The following is a 17,562-nucleotide window of genomic DNA, read 5'->3' on the forward strand; positions in this document are numbered from 1 at the left end:
TTAGAAATTAACCGCATTTAAGTAAAGTAACATGTCTTACCCCTCTAGAGGGGTGGAATGCTATCCCCGTCGCCAGAACTGGCGAGGGGATAGTATTCCAAATCGTATGACACCTTACACGACATGTTTTGATAAAGCCAAACCAGAGTTGCTATATAACCGCGAGGATTATAATGCATTTAAGAGTATATGGTATGGCATTATCCTGAAACAGCTTAGGGAGTTGTTCCCGACAGCTGCAGACAGGCTCAGCTCATGCTAGAGCTCCATCTCACATTAAACCACGCACTCTGCCTCCAGGATTGATGAGGCCTTCCATAGGAGTGGCTCACAGGTTTATATGTGTCCAGATATAGGTTTAGATATAGGTATACTATATCTAAGTAAGGGGTGATTACACCACCTTACCCCAGCTGAGTGATCAGCCAGTTGTGTCAATTTAAGAACCAGCCAGGGGTGGCAAAAGATATGCTGCAGCCCCTGGTAGGCCTTGGTGGCACCTATGCCCTGGGCACCTATAGTGCATAGTACAGGGGCTGACAAGGAGTCCATTTCCAATTATGGTATGTACCTAGGGTACATGGAATCCATTTTACAGAGAGAGCAGATGGCCTGGGGCCCTGATTAGCAGGGAACCAGGTCAACTAAGTCAAAAACCAGCTAAACACAAGGCAAAAAATCTGGGGTAACCATAGTCAGGTAGCCACCTTCCTACACCTATCACTGATTTGTGGACACTTCAGTCATCTGACTGCTACAATTCACCATTGATTGACACATGAACAGAATACCCATGGGACTTCTATTGCTTACAGATAAACTCGTTGATCAGCAAATATGCATTCTTGTGCAATAATACCACCATATGTAAGCCGGCACTTCATATGGGATCAATTGCGTCAAACCGAAAATGACAATGATACCGGCACCCAGAACCAGTACATATTACTTTAGCTTACTTTATACTTTGATTTATTAACACACGTCACTATCAGTAGCAAACACTGCTCATAATACCACAAATAGCCCTAGCTTTTATCTTGTACACACTCTGCTGCCATTGTTACTGCCATCCTCAAACTCTTTGTAGACCCTGCTATACCCTGGAACTATCAGCCAGTTCCATTTCTGCCCTTTGTGGTCAAGACCACAGAAGGTATAAACACCCAACTATCGTCTTCTACAGATATCAACTGCATTTTAGATCTTGCCCAGGTGAGCTGTAACCGGTTAAAATATCATTGTTTCCAGAACCACTGGGCAATCTTCACTACTTTGGAATAATGGCAAATCGGCGATTATGGTAATGTTCAAATCTTCCCTCCAAGATAGAAAGCAAAGTTTCTCGAAGTCTGTTTAACTGAAGCAAAAAGATGACCTATTGAGCAATTAAAGAAAATATATGTTAAAGTGCATCTATTTATAAGTTTTATCTTACTTAGGACAATAGTGTGTACCATCATTGCGAATAACACCCTGTGTTTCTAGATATGGTTTATGGTTGGCGTCCATTCTTATTGGTCCCATTTATGGCAGTGTTGGTTTTTTCATCATTAACACAAATGTATTTGCATTTTTGCAGTGTCTTCTTTAAACTGTCTTTTAAGGATTGCAATAATCTGAATAAAGATTCATTTGACTTGACATGTTGAGTATTGTAGGGTTCTTGAATTGGCCCTACATTCTTATAATTTATGTCTATTCAATAGCCCAGCCTCCATGATCGCCTGGGTTTTATTTTATGAATAAGCAAATGATAATCGGCTAATCGTACAAATTAAGGAAAATATAAAATGATGTAGAGATCTCACACATGTATGCCAGCTACTGGTAGTTGAATACATAACAATGAATTGCAGTAAGACAAAACGGTGGTCCTGGTAAATGTGGACTGGGGATTGGGGAAAGAGCTCAATTGGCCCTTGAAACAGTTGTGGAAGTCAGAAATCACGGTTTAATTGTTGAAAGCAAATTCATGTTTAAACCACAAATTAATAAACGGTCATCTTCACTTTTGAATATTTTGACAACTCTAAAGAAAAATGACCTTCCACCTACATTACAGGAAGCATCGGTATGTTAGTCTTCCTGATTATCGTGGACACTACTGATTATACAGAATGCAGCTGCTGGGCCGATTGTGGGTTCTAAGCACAACAAACCAGTTTCCTTGCACCTTTCAACATTGGTTACCTGTGGCAAAGCAGGTTTTATGCGTTTCCGAAAAAACAGTTTACCACTTCAGGTTCCAACTGGTCCTGTTCAACTTTAGCAGATATTCCTCCGTCAAGATCCCTTAGCCTTAGTTTAGCACTAAGCTTCTATAACTTCACAGAGTAAAAAAACTGATAACACACTATATATATATATATATATATATATATATATATATATATATATATATATATATATATATGTGAAGAGTTTTCAGTAGTCTCCTTTCCTCTTTCTAAAGTTACCTTCCGCTTAAAATTTAGGAAACTTTTTTCAAAACTTGGTTCCTGATGGGTGCCTTATAGAAAAGCGTACACTTACTACAGTAGGCTTGACTAGGTCATGGTGACAAGCCAACAATAAAGACTATAGGCCGGATTGGATGATTAGGAAACGTTAGGTCTTATTTATTATGAAAACTATATAGAAAAGTCATGTATTTAATGGTAGACTGTGCTAAATCCTGTAGCCATTTTATTTTGTTACATGGAGTCTCACATTCACTTTGTAGGCAAGGGTCTTGACAGTGAGTAGACCCTTTGTGGTGGATTTCCATTCTTTCCTTATCTCTATTTTAAATTCTGTAAAGATTTCTAGAGCTCCACATATCGGTTGCTTGCAGCTCATTTCATCTGCAAAGCACCACACCCGACCATCATAGAATGGTACTGTCCATGGAGTATCGGTGTTTTATCATTCCAAGATAAGTGCCAACCATGTTGGTGCTTCACAACAATGATACAATTTGCACAATACAATTTCAAAATGGCCTCCTGCTGCTAGTTTACTTTTGTTATCGCAAGCATATGCCCACCATGATTAGGCTGCAACAGCAAGTTTTGTTTTTTACTGTAGTGTTGTTTGTGTGTTTTATTGTAGTTGTGAAAACGGGTTAGTACCACAATGAGTCAACGGACCCATGAATATACAGATGAGCGAAAGTTCATTATGATGGTTTACTGAGTGCCTTAACCCATCAGTGACTCCAGAAGCACTTGCATATACAAGCCAGGCCCTGTGGAATTGCCAATACTTGCTTTTATTTTTTTAAGACTATTTGTATACCGCAGTTAAACATAGGGCGTGGATGTACACTCTCAAGAGGCAGAAAACAGGAAGCATGAGACAATCCCCCTCGCCTAACACAGACTTACAAATCTAACATTAATGCTCGGTATGACATGTTTTGGTTTTCTCCAACAATGCCCAGAATTGTAAAAATATTGGGTTTGCCCAACATGGCTTGTCTTTATTGCCATCGTTTGGGAAAAAGGCATTTTCCTCCCACTTTGTGATATCACTCACCAAGACAATATAATGTTCTACATCATTGTGACATCACTAATTAACATGGTATTTGCTCAAGACTGGCGAGGTGATGGGGAGAAAGTTTCTTTTCAGTACAGTATTGGTGTAGATAGAAGATTGTGATACGAGAATAGCACCAAGAAGCTCCAAATGGCCTTGAGATCAGTGGTGTGGAAGGGAAGGTTAAAGCAGTAAATGGGACTACAGAGCACCCAACACTCTTATCCAAACACCACAAAAACCCAAACGGAGGTCACCTAACAGCACAACCCAGAACATGTATGTAAAATCGCACCAGAGTACACACAAAGCTCACATCCTCATACCACCAGCATCAAAATCCAGACAGAAGCGGAGGTTATACTTTCCAAAGGCACATTTGTTGAATCAGATACTAAGTGTAAAGTCCTACAAATCACCCGCTGAAAAATAAAATGTAAAGAAAAACACTGCAATCATCAAAATACTTCAAGCTTGCTAAAATGTGTCTACCACGTGGCCCTCAATAAATGCTATGGTGAAACCCCGCAACCCAGTAACCACAGCGCTCAGACCATTACACATTACTACACGTAGTATTCATGGCATGATAACTTATTCAAAGTTCATAACACTGCAGAAGTAATACGGCATGATTTAGACTGCAGTCAGCATGCCAGCACATGGCCACGAGAAAATGCACTTTCCAACCACCACATTAAGGCCCTCACTAAGATGGGTCTGGTGTGGTATCCCATGGGGATACCTTACCAAGTCAACTCCAAGTGGGAGGGTGTTTCTTGACCTGTAATGACTGGGCCCAGAAACACCAGATAGGGTTTTATCCGGTGCCGTACTAGGGAAAAAACCCAGCTGTAGGAAGGGTAAGTGCTCCAGGCAGCGGCACAGCACAACCTTCTCGAGCACTGCAGTGATATCGAAAGCCCACAGCCTTCCTACCCTTCAAACCACACAGCCACATCCCCACTGCAGATATGGACCACCTGCTAGCAGCAATTGCTAAATATCAGCTTTAAATTCCCCAGAATTGAGGAAAACGTTCCTTAAAAAGGACCCAGTAATTCTCGGCCTGGCAGGTAACTGTACTTTCTGAGAATTTACCCCTAAATCCTGGTTAAATCACGGGACGATATCAGCTGGGAGTACAGTGCAGAGAACCTGACTTGGTAAATAGCATCTCTATTAAGGTGCACTCTGCAAAGTCTAGAATGAACCAGAGGCAGCTTTGGAATAAAATTTCCACAGGGCCCTAATAAAAAATTTACAAGGGAAAAAACTTAAAGTACAGTTGGAGTTGAATTCCAGCTCAAGTCTAAACTGGTATGAACTGGCTTCCAACGAGAGCGAGCAAGCAAAAACACTGAATAAGAAACATAACAAGTTATTCACAAGTTGGCCGTAAACAAAAGGAGTGACAATTGCTGTATTACCAAATATTTTTTTTCACAATGTTCTTTATTTCGCACCACATTTTAAAATAAAGCAATTGCTGGTTTTAGTTATGAAAAACATATCGAACACCATTTTTTTTTCCAGCTCCATGAGGTCATACCGGTAAATGACCTCTGAACATACTCTGTTAGTTTGCGTTAGGCCTGTGGCTGCTCTTTCCCATGGGGAAGGGGGCACAGGGACACAAAGCGTGACCTCTTTAGAGGGAGGGAGTTGCACCGAGGTGAAACGAACCGGTGACAATTGGAGGCATCTATCATATCCATAATACTACACTTTGGATAAGTCGCCACATATCAGCAGTGTGCATATAAACACATCAGGATATTGTGAGCCTTAACTATAGAATGAGAATTAGGCATCTCTCCTGCTACTAAACTTGCTGTGTACATCTTTGGATACATCACCTGTTAAGGTGATACGGTTTACCCCAGGATTTCGGATTCTGAGACCGCCCCTCTACATTGTGGACATCTCATCATCTCCAATTTGTATATGCTAGTATTGTACATACATTAATGCTTTCATATGAGACTGCCTGGTTAAATCCATTAAGACCATATATTTCTGTTCATAACATAGTTTTTCAGAGATAGTCAATGAGTGAATAAGATGAATATCCTCTTCGATGTGACACTGTATAGCCCATGATATCTTGGCCCGTAAAATATAGCATCGGTGTCTTAAGATAGTGTAACCGTCGTCACATCCTGTGATTTGCTCACAGCTGCTGTGATGAGCAACTCGATACGAGTATTTATGTCACCAGCTATATTGTTTGCCCTATTAAATCATTCATACCCACAAACGTATGCTTCAGTGTCATACTCCTAAATGCTCCAATGCACAGTATATCCGAGATGACATTTGTTTACTGTGGTTTTTGTAATGTACCGCTCAATTGTGCTGTTGGGTGTGTAGATGGAGTTGGCTGCTCACTACTGCTGTAGCAGAACATTGGAAGTTTGGTAGGTTCATTGGAAACAATTGAGTGCTCCAGACTTCTAATGACTTGTATAAGCCCGGAGTTCCAACATTCCAATGTTGTCCTTCACAGCTGTTGCTTTGAACAAAGCTTGGGCTCCGTGAGGTTTTTGTTAGAGCATTCTGTCCTTTACCGGTAGAATGTTCTAATAGCATTATAGCCCACCATAGCTGGGCTATACCGACATTAATGTCCTGCACCCTTGTTAAAAGCCCCTGCCTTTGGCTCGGACCTTCAACATTGGACTAGGTCTATAATGGCCAGTATAGCCCATTACGGTGGGTTATAAGGCTTTATTAATATTTAGGGTCCCATTATTTGCTACAATCGGTCTATCCATGTGCTGAAAAATATGGACTCACAGTGTTATGGGCATCTTGCAGAATTCGAGGTAACCGCGCTCATGGCTCAAGGGGGCGCTTTGAAACAAGGCCTCATCGGGGATGATGTGGTAAGGGCTGGTGGGGTAGTGAATGCTCTTCCAAGCTAACCCATGCAGACAAACTTTCTTGGGTACGCTTCTCCTGAAGCATCAGCATTCCCTGAGAGGCTGTTACCCCCAAGGTTGGCATACATGCAGAGCCAGTGTTGGGGCATGCCACAGGGCAATGAAATGATGAATGACTGATTAATGCTTCTCTGCAGCGGACTGCACCCTCAGGGAAGCCAGTAGGGCAATATTGATCATTAATGCCTGTCACAGAAGGCATTCATGAGGGAACGGGCCTACAGACAACTTTCTTTTATCAAAAGACACAGAACACTCAAAATATATTCCAATTGGTAAATAGGAATGATATCATCGGACGTCCATGATCATTACAACGGACTGCACTTGAGGCAGGAAAAGAGGGGCGGAGAGTTTCAACGGGTGGCCAAGTTACTCACATGCAGCTAAGGACTACCTGCATGTTGCGTCAAAACAAAAACTCTCCTTTCAACAGAGCGGAGGCGGCCCTCCTTGTAGACAGTCTTCTCCATGTGACCCAAAATGACCCAAAAGGATCCATCTGAAAAATATGACTGCCAAAAGGGCATAGCACCAGTTCTCAGACGACCCAAATAATCCATCACAATTAGATCCAATAAAGAATAGCTTTCGACCAAATTGTGTGCCTTCCTAATGAAAGGCCATCCAACCAATGTCGGGTCCTTTTCTTAAGATTAGTAGCTTCAAGACCTTCCGTGTCCGCTGATCACAGGCTGCGAGAGGCTCTATCCACTCTCATGATCTGAAGTGTTCTTTAGCGGGAGGTATGAAAAAGGAAGCACAAAGTACATTAAAAATAAATTCTACCCGTGTAACTTATTAAAATTGCCCTGGAGAGGATCTTGGCCGCTGCATTACACTGGCAGAGTCTCATATAGAGTACTGGGTATCAGCCAACCAGGTCTGTCCAAGAGCTGACGCCATGTTTGTTTCTGCAGCATGTAGAACATTATACTGTAACACTGTAGGTCAGTCTCCTTTCCAAAAAAGTTTAAAAAGAAACTCCATCCATGATGCACAAAAATAGATTACTTGTATAAAAACCCGGTTTCCAAGTCTTAAAATAGAAAAGTTGAAGGGGTTCTCCAAAAAAACACAAGCCTTGTGCATAAAAAAAATAATAAATAACAAAGAAATGCATGCCTTTAGAAATGTTACAAGGATCCCAGGGTCCATTAAGATGGCGCACTCAGCAGGCATATGCAATAGAAACTTCAGTTGGCGTCTGCGAGGCAGGCCTCCATTCGGCCCTTAGTTGGCATCTGTGGGGAAACCCTCAGGTGGCAGCAGCAAGAGGGATCCTCAGTTGGCATCGGTCAAAGGCATTCAGTTTGTGGTCATCAGTCTAGATTTCATCCACTCCAGTCCAGCTGGTAACCTAATTTAGAGAGAGAGAGAGTGCAATGTTACAGGCCACAACAGCACAATCAGAGTAACCTTGAGAGTCAAGTTAGAGTTTGAGGAGAGGGTTTGGCACACTACTAACATTTACGACTAGGAAAAGGATTAGGAAGGGTGAGGTAATAGAACGACTACTACAGGATGCAACAAGGTGGGTAAAGCAATGCAGAGTGTGGATCTGCGCTCCATCGCGTGGCAGTGAGTCTTCCAACCCACTACCAGTAGCATTTTTCACTTTTGGAAATCTAGATGTTCAGTTTATTCTTTTACCCCTGTAGCCCTACTCAAGGGAGAGGCACGAGGCCTAGACTCCAGTCACCTTTTACATCATCATAAAGCACAAATCTAGGCTCCGAGAGCATCAGGGAATTGTGCAAAGCAAAAGGGATTTGTAGCCAACATGTGGAAAGAGACATGAAAATACACTTACGACATGAACTCGGACATTAAATGGATACAAAGGAAGAGACAGCACATGGTTATGTATGGGGTATACACTACCGTCTAGAAGGTTAAGAGCATTGTGATATGGGTTTTGAAATCCTGTAAAACTGTACAACCAGAGGGAGAAGTTCGTTCAGAGTCTTGTCCATCTACTGAGATGGCCTTTTGCTGGGTACATTGAGAGTCTGCTAGATTTAAAGGCACTGTCGTTTTCACCTAGAATATGTTTAAACTGTACTTGCATACAGATTAACTGACTTATGTATGCAATGTGCGGCCCTTTGTATGCAATTTTGAAAAACGATAGATTCCAAAACGTAACCACTTTTTCTACATTAAGAAACTAAATCGGTTATTATAGTTTAAATTGATAGTTAATAAATGTACTTAATACTGCCTTTGCTAGACACATTGGACTTAGAGGCAATGTAATTAGGTTCACACAAGTGGATTGCCTTATAGACCCAATAAATTATGAGTGGATTTTTGCTGGGGCAGCAGTACTTAATTTGAGCCGGTGTTGGCAGGTGGGGACCACTGGCCCTCTGTTTGGGAGCCGGTACTTATTTTTCCTAATCAGACTGACCCAGAGCATGAGACACAACAGGAAAGGAGGAGAAATAAGGAGGGAAAACCCATAACTAAGGGAGGAAATGGGAACCTGCAAGAGTGAGAATATTTGATGATGCGCGGAAGAGGCTGGCCGCACGCTTCAGAGCAAAACTTTGGGCCTTGGCATTTATTCTTTTACAAATCAAGCATGGCTTTCTTGCAAGGAGGGAAGCGCTATATGCTCCATACTTCTTTGGGTGGGGATTAGCAAAGTCACTTCTTGAGCAGGTCTGACTGAGGTCAGAGAAGACCAGTGGCGGCCCGCCGAGGGAGTGCTGCAGGGCGGTGAGGCGGGCGGGGGAGGGGGCAAGGTGGGGCGGGGGGAGGGGGTGAAGAGGGTAGTGGAGTTGGACAGGAGTAAGGAAATAATCAAATACATAAAACAATTTACAGCGCACGCCCTGCATCGCAGAGTAGGCGATGCAGTGAGCGCAAGGTAAATTGTTTTATTTATTTAATTACTTACCTTACTCCCGTCTCTCTTATGTCGGACTCCACTACCCCCCCACCCTACCCCTCCCCTGCCTCACCGCCCAGCAGCACTCCCTTGGCGAGCCGCCACTGGTGCAGACTCTGGGACAGACCAGTCAGTAGCGTCATTAAATGAGTCTGGGCCAGATCAGAGAGCCACAGGTTTCTCAACAGAGAAACAGTTTCTGAAGCTTTCCAAGACGGCCAGGAATTTACTCCATGCTGGCAGGCTGCCTGGAGTCTGAGTGCAAGTCTAAGAGTTCTGGTAAAAACACTTCAAGTGGGTGAACAATCAGTCATTTATATAGCGAGGCACATCACCTGTGGGGGTCTCGAGGCGCTGCCTTCTGCGACTGTGTAGTAAATAGCAGCCTTTCCAGCAGTACTTTTCCCGCTGTACCCAATATCTGCTTTCGGGATTCATGCTCTACTACCGCATTATAGGTGATTGGGGACATCTTGCTTCCAATAAACAAACGGTTACATAGGTTGTCAAGGACCCTGCAGACCTTGCTGTTTCACCTGCACTAGAAAGTCGGACCTTTAACTATGGTTTATTTGAGAACAGTTCTACGCACTGTATTTTACCACCACCAAGTGTCCAAGCAGACAGGTAGGAGGGTCTCTTTCCGAGCCAATGCTTGCGCTCTTGTCCTCTATACAGGACACCTGATATAGTCCTTGCATAGATCTCCTCCCTCTCAATGGAAGATGGCTGACTTCACACAGCAAGGAATAGCATTTAGACTCCATCCCTTCCTGAAGTTTAAGTAACTTCCCTCGCCAGCCACTGCCCTTCCAGGATGCCCTGTTCAGTGAGACGCAATAATCTGCAGGAGTTGACCCACTGCACCACTCATCTTCCAAGTCTCTCAGGAAGAACAGAGCAGTGTGTAACAGCACAGTCCGAGGGTTAGTTTGCCATGGCCGAGGTCTGTTTTTAGTGGTAAAGGCAACCCGTATTGTTCCTATCAAAGCAACATGCGTTTCACAAAAGGATGCCTTCTTATGCCAGCTGTAGCTGACCATGGGTTATATGGAAGAAGGGATTGAACCTGCCACCATTCTGAATCGCAGACAAGTTTATTTTCTGTCTCTTCTTCGGAGTACTCGCATAAAGTTAAGAGACGAATTAGCCAGGCTGGACCAAATTCATACTACTCTTGATCACTCCAAAATCTAAGAAATACTGCACCCGCTCCTTCTCTGGTAATGCTAAAAAAAGTGGGAACTCCCAGCACCGGGACAGGAGGGAAAAAAATCAACGCTTACCTCACGTCAAGAAGAAACTGAAGCTTCTTCTCTTCAACAACTACCTCAACCCACCTTAAAGCTCCCGACTAGCCTTCAGACTCCCTCCCCCTCCAAATGAATCTGTGCACCACTACCCCAGGGATATCTGCCTCTAGTTCCACACCCATCCGCAAGAGACCATACACCAGATTCCTTAGACCTACAACGTCTTTCTCTACTTCTGTTCATCCTGTTTTGTTGTATTTATTGATTCTATGTGTTTTGCTGTCATTATTTTACTCAACTGGCAAATTTGTACAATTGCAGCGATATGTATTTTGCACACCGTAACTACTTGAACATTGTATCTGCAGTCTTCCCACAATGTCCTTGTACACCTCGTCATAAAATGTCACCAAGTATCGATTTCTACCCCAAATGTATATTACGTATTTTGGCTTACGCAATGTCATACCTTGTCACTCGCTGTCACTGTGTAGCTGTATTTACTCTAGCTGTATTTACTCCAACTGTATCTCAAGGATATGCTTATGCTAACTCTATGAAGCGTTCTGAAGCCCTCGGGTCAAGTGTGCACAATATAAAACTCAATAAATATATAACACACACATACCTCCTGGGACCACAACAGAGGTCCTACAGCAATTGTTCATGTGATCTGGTGGCTAAAAGAATCAGATCCTCTAACTGCACTTTAGCTACAACCTGAAGAGCTCGATTCACCGGTGTTAGGTGGCTGATCTGTTAGATTTTCATTCAGACTGCCCTTGGTTCATATTAACCACAAGCCTTATTCTCAAACAAAACACCGGCTTTTGCACCATGCCTGTAGCTGGGTTTGGATTCCCAAACAGGACAAGTTAGACCCAGCTGAGATGGACAGTGGTTTGGTTATGTAAGGGAGAAACAGGAGGGTTATTTTAAGGCCACCTTATCTTGGCAAAAAGGCAGACTGCCATCCTGGAAAGTGGGTTGAGAGATTGGGGTGACTGTCACAAGTAGCCTAAAACTAACATTTTGGAAGTGGAGAAGATAGACCACATACAGAAAGGAGTAGAGCAGAGACATCACAGAGAAGGGCATTGTGGAGACGATTCGTAGAAAAAGGATATGGATGGTCATCCGTGGAGGAGCTGGAGCCAGAAGTCTAGTTTAAATCAATAACTGATACAAGAGGAACCTCCACCCCCACCTCACCATACACCCGAGTATTTAATACATACCCCTGGCCCTCCTAAGTGCCTCTGGCATGAACAGATTCCCCCCCCCCTCATTATAGTCACTTCGCTCTAGGTCATCAGTCGTGGAAACAACTATTTGAGGCGTCATTCACATTCGCACCCATCGTGGTATCACACATTTGCATTAATGTGACAGCACATGATATACAGTTCCAGTGAACATCACAACAAATCACTTCTACACAAAGGCATACAACTGTTTGACAGTTTACACTCACTTCCGTCAAGACAGACGAACAATCCTCTGTGGTACAACAGGATAGAGGAACACAAGCCCTGCGACACCCCCCTACACCGACTAGAAAACACTCCACTCACCAGACCCCCACCCCGCAAACACACAAAGGTAGAAGCCACACTTACCCCTCCCCAGTGAGAGCACAGCAGGCCTGGATGTGCCATGGGTGGTCCTTGATGCCACTGAGTGTGAGGTATTTAGAGATCTCTGACGTGGACATGGAATTCTTCACATCCTGCTTGTTGGCAAATATGAGCACAGCAGCGTTCTGCAAATCCTGGAAGGGGAGCAGGAAGAAGATTGAAGCAAAGAAAGGAATGACCATGGGTGGGGGCATTAGCAGTGAAAAGAAAAGAGTGTACGACAACCCTCCCAGAAACTTGCCACTATTTCAGAGTCACATGGACTGCCACTGCCTGGTTATAGTTCATAGAGGACTTTTCAGATTTCCATTCTCATGATGTTCCTAATCTTAGTAATATCGGACAGTCTAAAACAAGGTTTCACTTAACACCTCTCTAATAACATGGACATATCTAATGCAGCCCTTACCAACTTCACCGAATTCTTTGCAACAGACCTATTCAAAAGAGTACTAATTGTCTGCACTGAGTGAAGTCTGTACGTCCACAAGAGTGAATGTTTGCACCTATGACAGTCAATCTATATATTCAGTTCCTTGCAGCTCTTTTGGACAAAGTCTCCTAGACCCCACAGCCAATAGCAAGAGCCTTCCAAAGTGATCAATACTTCTCTTCCAAGTAGATGTCAAAAGCATCTCAGTTAACCCGATATTAGATAAGCCTATCTACGAAAGAGGACAGCATCTACCCCAACCCACACCTACTTTTCCAACATGCAAGGACTTTGTCAGAGGCAACACCCTACTCCCCATGCATCCAACTTACAGTGGTCTTTCTTGGTGAATTCCTGACACTCAACCAAAGCGAACAAATACCACCCCATACTCAGACCTCCATGCCCTCCCTCTTCCACTCGGATTTGTGCAAACCCTAAAAGTACTTTATAAACCTATTCTTTTACCCATCTATTACCTGGGCATAAACCTCTTGTAGGCGCAAAACTCAAAGCACGAGTCAGTAGGTCCTATACAGCATGAACTTGAAGATGTGATCTACCTCCTCCGAGTGTTACGCAGGACCAAAGTTCATTGCTGCCCCTCGAACGGTGCCACCCACTGCAAAATCTTCATCTCTGTTTATGTGTGCCAACTAATCCTTGTGCACTAATCTTTGCTCCAGTACAAATATATAAGACTGAATTTATTGTACGCCAGAACCCCCCTATCCTCTGTATTTCTATTTTGCTGCTGCAGTTAAGGCATTTAACTTGCCCGTAACAGGATGTATCCCATTTTCTCTGTGCAGCCCCTCGGCTCTGCCAGCACTCGAAATACTTCCAAGTAGGGAGAGAGAGATCTAAGAAGCTGGAACATGGTAGAGATCAGAGCAGTATAAAAACTTAGGATCATAAAAAACAGTGCAGTGGCACCAGAAAGATAACACTGCACTAGTGTGAGCATAAAGGACCTCAGGATGGGAAGTGGCGGCTCCTCCGCTAAGGCTAAGTGTCGCCCAACTGAAAAAAAGGAAAAATAAAAGGATAACTATGATTATCATCATATTATTTTTCCTATATATGTCAGTGGCAGGACTCGCGGAGTAGGGAGAGGAGTGGTTTTCACACCTGAAGTGCAGAGGACTACTAGACTGGCCCTCTTGTGCCGCCCCAAGCAGTCCTGTGCATTTTGCATATCCTCCACCAGGCTGCACTACACAGTCTGGTGAGGAATATGCAAACCCTCCTAGTAACCCGTCTGAGCGCTGACCCACGGCGCTCAGACCAATCACAACGCTGTATTACAGCGCTGCGATTGGTTATGGGGCGGTTGGTAGGGTGGGTGCTTCCTGCTGCTGGCTTGGAGTGCAGAAAGATGTGGGAAGGATGGAGAACGAAGGAGCGGCGGCAGCCGTTTCAGGTAAGTGGGGTTTTTTTTGTTTAGGTTTTCCTTTTTGGTCTTACCCCACCCCTGCCCCACCACCCAGGTCTGGTAGCAGCTGCTACTGAGGAAGGGTAGAGCGTAGGCAGTGGCAAGCTACTCACCTCGTGTGCCAGCATTCTGTACAGCTCCTCCCGGGTCACAGTCAGTCTCTCCCGATCAGTGCTGTCAACAACAAGGATCACAAACTAGGAAAAAAAAGAATAAACTGGGTTAAGCTTTCTGCAAAATGTACCTGAAAAACTTGTATATGAGCAATCTCCGAGGCTCCTGGAAATGCACCTGCTGGGACTATGGAGTAGTAAGTACATATTTAGCTCATGGCTGCCTGGCACACATGGTTCAGGTGCTCCCCTCATCTACATGTACGAGGTCAACATGTGGAAAATGACAATGTATATGTACATAAGCGGCGTTCATTTGTGTTCACCATACCCCTCGCTGTAAGCAGAACGAATACCGCGAAGCATTGACCGCATCATCCCGCCAGCATAGGCCCATGCACGCACGTACACAACAGCCATTTTGATTACCATGGCCTCTCTGCCCACTCCCGATAGCCAGCGTCTCTCTCTCCCCCTCACTCCCCAGCCTCGCAAGCATCCCCGACAGCCCCCGGTCTCTCCTGCTTGGGTCATAAACACACCTCCAGCGCGACCCTGTCTCTGAGCCACATCCCGTGCTGAACCCCCCTCACTCTTTCATCTCATTCATAGAACAGGCCCTTTTGATAACCTCTTCCTCCCTGCCCGATTGTCCGGCCTGACCCCAGGCCATCACCTAGCTCAACAGATGCAGTTTATTGCCCCCTACAGTAGGACCTCGCCCCACATCAAAGGAGCGGGGATTAATCAATGCCTTCACACCCCTAGATCCGACCGATCGCCCACATTCCTGTTCCCAGCGGAATGTCCAGCTGCGCGATAGCTATCATGCTGTGATTTGGGTGGGGACCTCTACTGTAGATGTGTGAGAAGGGGCCTGAACCGGGGATTCCAAAGATGCCTTTTTGAACTTCAAAGCAATACCACGGATGTCATAAATGTAATAAAGCCATAAACCTGTGTATAAGAGGCCAGGCCTCAGAGATGCGGTTAGAGCACCTCTTGAAGACATTGTGCGCGTGTCCGAAATGACAGGCTCTCCTCATGAGAAATAAAAATCTGTTCTTGCACTCCCCCTTCCAGCGCCCGTCTCTTTATTTGGTAACTGACCAAAATGGGAACTAAGAGGCGTCTTGTGCCAGCAGCCTGGGCATCGGTTGTAATTTGGGCTGTTTTTCCTCAATTGGCGTCCCAACGCGGGGCCCATCAGCGACATAAGGTCCGGTAAGAGAGGTCCAGACGATGGGGTGAACATCTGAACGATTGGAGTATACCTGCCTTGAGAGGGCCCTCGTCCGGCTGCCGATTGAATGAACTTCACCGATTCCGAACGGACCTCTCTCAAGCGACCTACTGTCCTGACTGGGATCCCACAGGAATGCTGCGGTAAAAACATGGAGTAAGAACGATCGGGCGCTGGAAAGGGAAGGCGAAGAACTGTCCACACGGTCCGGTCCGGGTAAGGTTAAGTAGGACGTCTTTACGTCTGATTGATAGGATGACTTTATCCATCTGATTGATTGAGTGATTGATTGTTTATATTGGAATCGGTATTTAAATACTGGTATTGTTCATTGATTGGTTCATTTAGCCTTGGTTGCTACTTGAAGTATTGGTTCTCTTTGAGACATTCTCTGTTTGTAAACAGCGACGAATAGGAACGTTCCTCTCTCTTTGCAAATAGTGAAGGATAGGTAATGCGGACTTTTGTCCCCCGTTGTAATCCGTCATGCCTGTATTTCTCCCCACTGATTGATTGGTTGCTCTGTTGCTCTTTGAGACATTCGCTGTCTACAAACGGGGAAGAATAGGAATATTCTGTCTCCCTTTGCAGATAGTGAAGGGTAGGTAATGCAGACTTTTGTCCCCCATTGTAATCCGTCATGCCTATCTTTCTCCCCACTGATTGTTTGTTATCGATTTTTTTATCGATTATCGCTCTTGAGATATTCCCTGTCTACAAACAGAGAAGAATAGGAATATTCTGTCTCCCTTTGCAGATAGCGAAGGATAGGTAATGCAGACTTTTGTCCCCCGTTGTAATCCGTCATGCCCGTTTTTCTCCCCACTGATTGATTGATTGTCTGGACATTTATTGTTCAAGGAATAGTTCTTTTGAGGTATTCTCTGTTTGCAAATAACGTGGAATAGAAATATTCTGTCTAGTCTTTGCAAGTAGTGAAGGGTAGGTAATGCGGACCTTTGTCCCCCGTTGTAATCGGTCATGCCTATCTACTCCCCACTGATTGGTAAACTAGTTCCACCCGGACCATTTATTAGAGGTAGATCATCTGGCTCAACCGGAGGGCGCCCCTAATAAAAAGGACATATGTAAAATACGAAGTAATCACTGTATCCTGTTAACAGAAACTTTAGCACGAAACACACTAGAAAAGGAAGGAAAAAGAAATCGAGCAAAATCAGTAGGCCACTGATGAGTTTTTTTGACTTCGCTAGAAATAAGAAATGTTAGAAATAGCCCGCAATAAGAAACATGAAAAGTGGTGAGAGAAGCCAAGCTTGACATCACGGCAGCCACGAGGTAGCTAGGCTCCGCCGCCCCTCACTGCTCCAAACATGTCTGTCCCACCGCCCGCCACGCCCAATAACGGTAACATAAGATAGATACAAGTCAGCAGATACCTACCCCCATTCCGGAAGCTCCCGAAGTGCAACAGGTCCACGGTTACGCCCATCCGGAAGACGAGGCCTCGATACGTGCAGGGCGGGGCCCGGCTGGCCGCCATCGGCCGGAGAGGTCGTGGGGTGGATGGCCCGGAATGTACTGGTCTTCCCATCCTCTTCTGGCGCCTTGCAGGCCACGGGGGGGATGTCTTGCTTATGCCTCCGACCCCCCCCCCTCTCTCATCGCCTGGTCCGGCCATCACGAATGTCAGCGCCAGGAGACGGCGTGGGGTGCACTGGGAGGGAGAGGCGGCGCGGACGAGCCTCTCCCACCTCCCCAGGTGGAGGCCCCTCAGCTGCACCCCCAACGCTCCACTCACCCGACAAGGGTTCGTCCACTCTTGCAGTGCAGCAACGCTCCACTCACCCGACGGGGTCTCGTCCACTGTTGTGATACAACGGAGCTTCGCCCGAACCAGCTGAGTTCCTCCCACTCTTGGGACACAGCGCTGCACCCCTGCGCCTCACTCACCAAGCTGAGTTGCGCCCACCCCTCTTGCGGTGCAACGCCACGCCCGACAGGCTGGAGTCCGTCTGCTCTTGCGATCCAGCGACTGCCGGTTGCCGCGGAACTCATAAAATAACGGTCGACTCTGCAGGATTGGGCCTGGCGTGCAAAGATGGCCTGGTCGCTTGTCAGCTA

General features: G+C 45.1%; 1 protein-coding gene across 1 annotated transcript in view; it reads right to left on the minus strand.

Annotated features, from left to right (window-relative positions):
* Positions 1–4,958: 4,958 nt before the first annotated feature.
* ARL5C (ARF like GTPase 5C) overlaps positions 4,959–17,562 on the minus strand; it is a 28,873-nt gene continuing 16,269 nt past the window's right edge. Inside the window, exons 4-6 of the mRNA XM_078645636.1 lie at positions 14,235–14,318; positions 12,236–12,387; positions 4,959–7,827 (exon numbers count right to left, since the gene is read on the minus strand). Of these exons, the coding sequence (XP_078501762.1) occupies positions 7,776–7,827; positions 12,236–12,387; positions 14,235–14,318 (288 nt within the window). The 3' untranslated portion in view covers positions 4,959–7,775. The remainder of the gene's footprint in view (positions 7,828–12,235; positions 12,388–14,234; positions 14,319–17,562) is intronic.

Source organism: Lissotriton helveticus, chromosome 5_1 (assembly GCF_964261635.1).
Source record: "Lissotriton helveticus chromosome 5_1, aLisHel1.1, whole genome shotgun sequence".
NCBI lineage: Eukaryota > Metazoa > Chordata > Amphibia > Caudata > Salamandridae > Lissotriton > Lissotriton helveticus.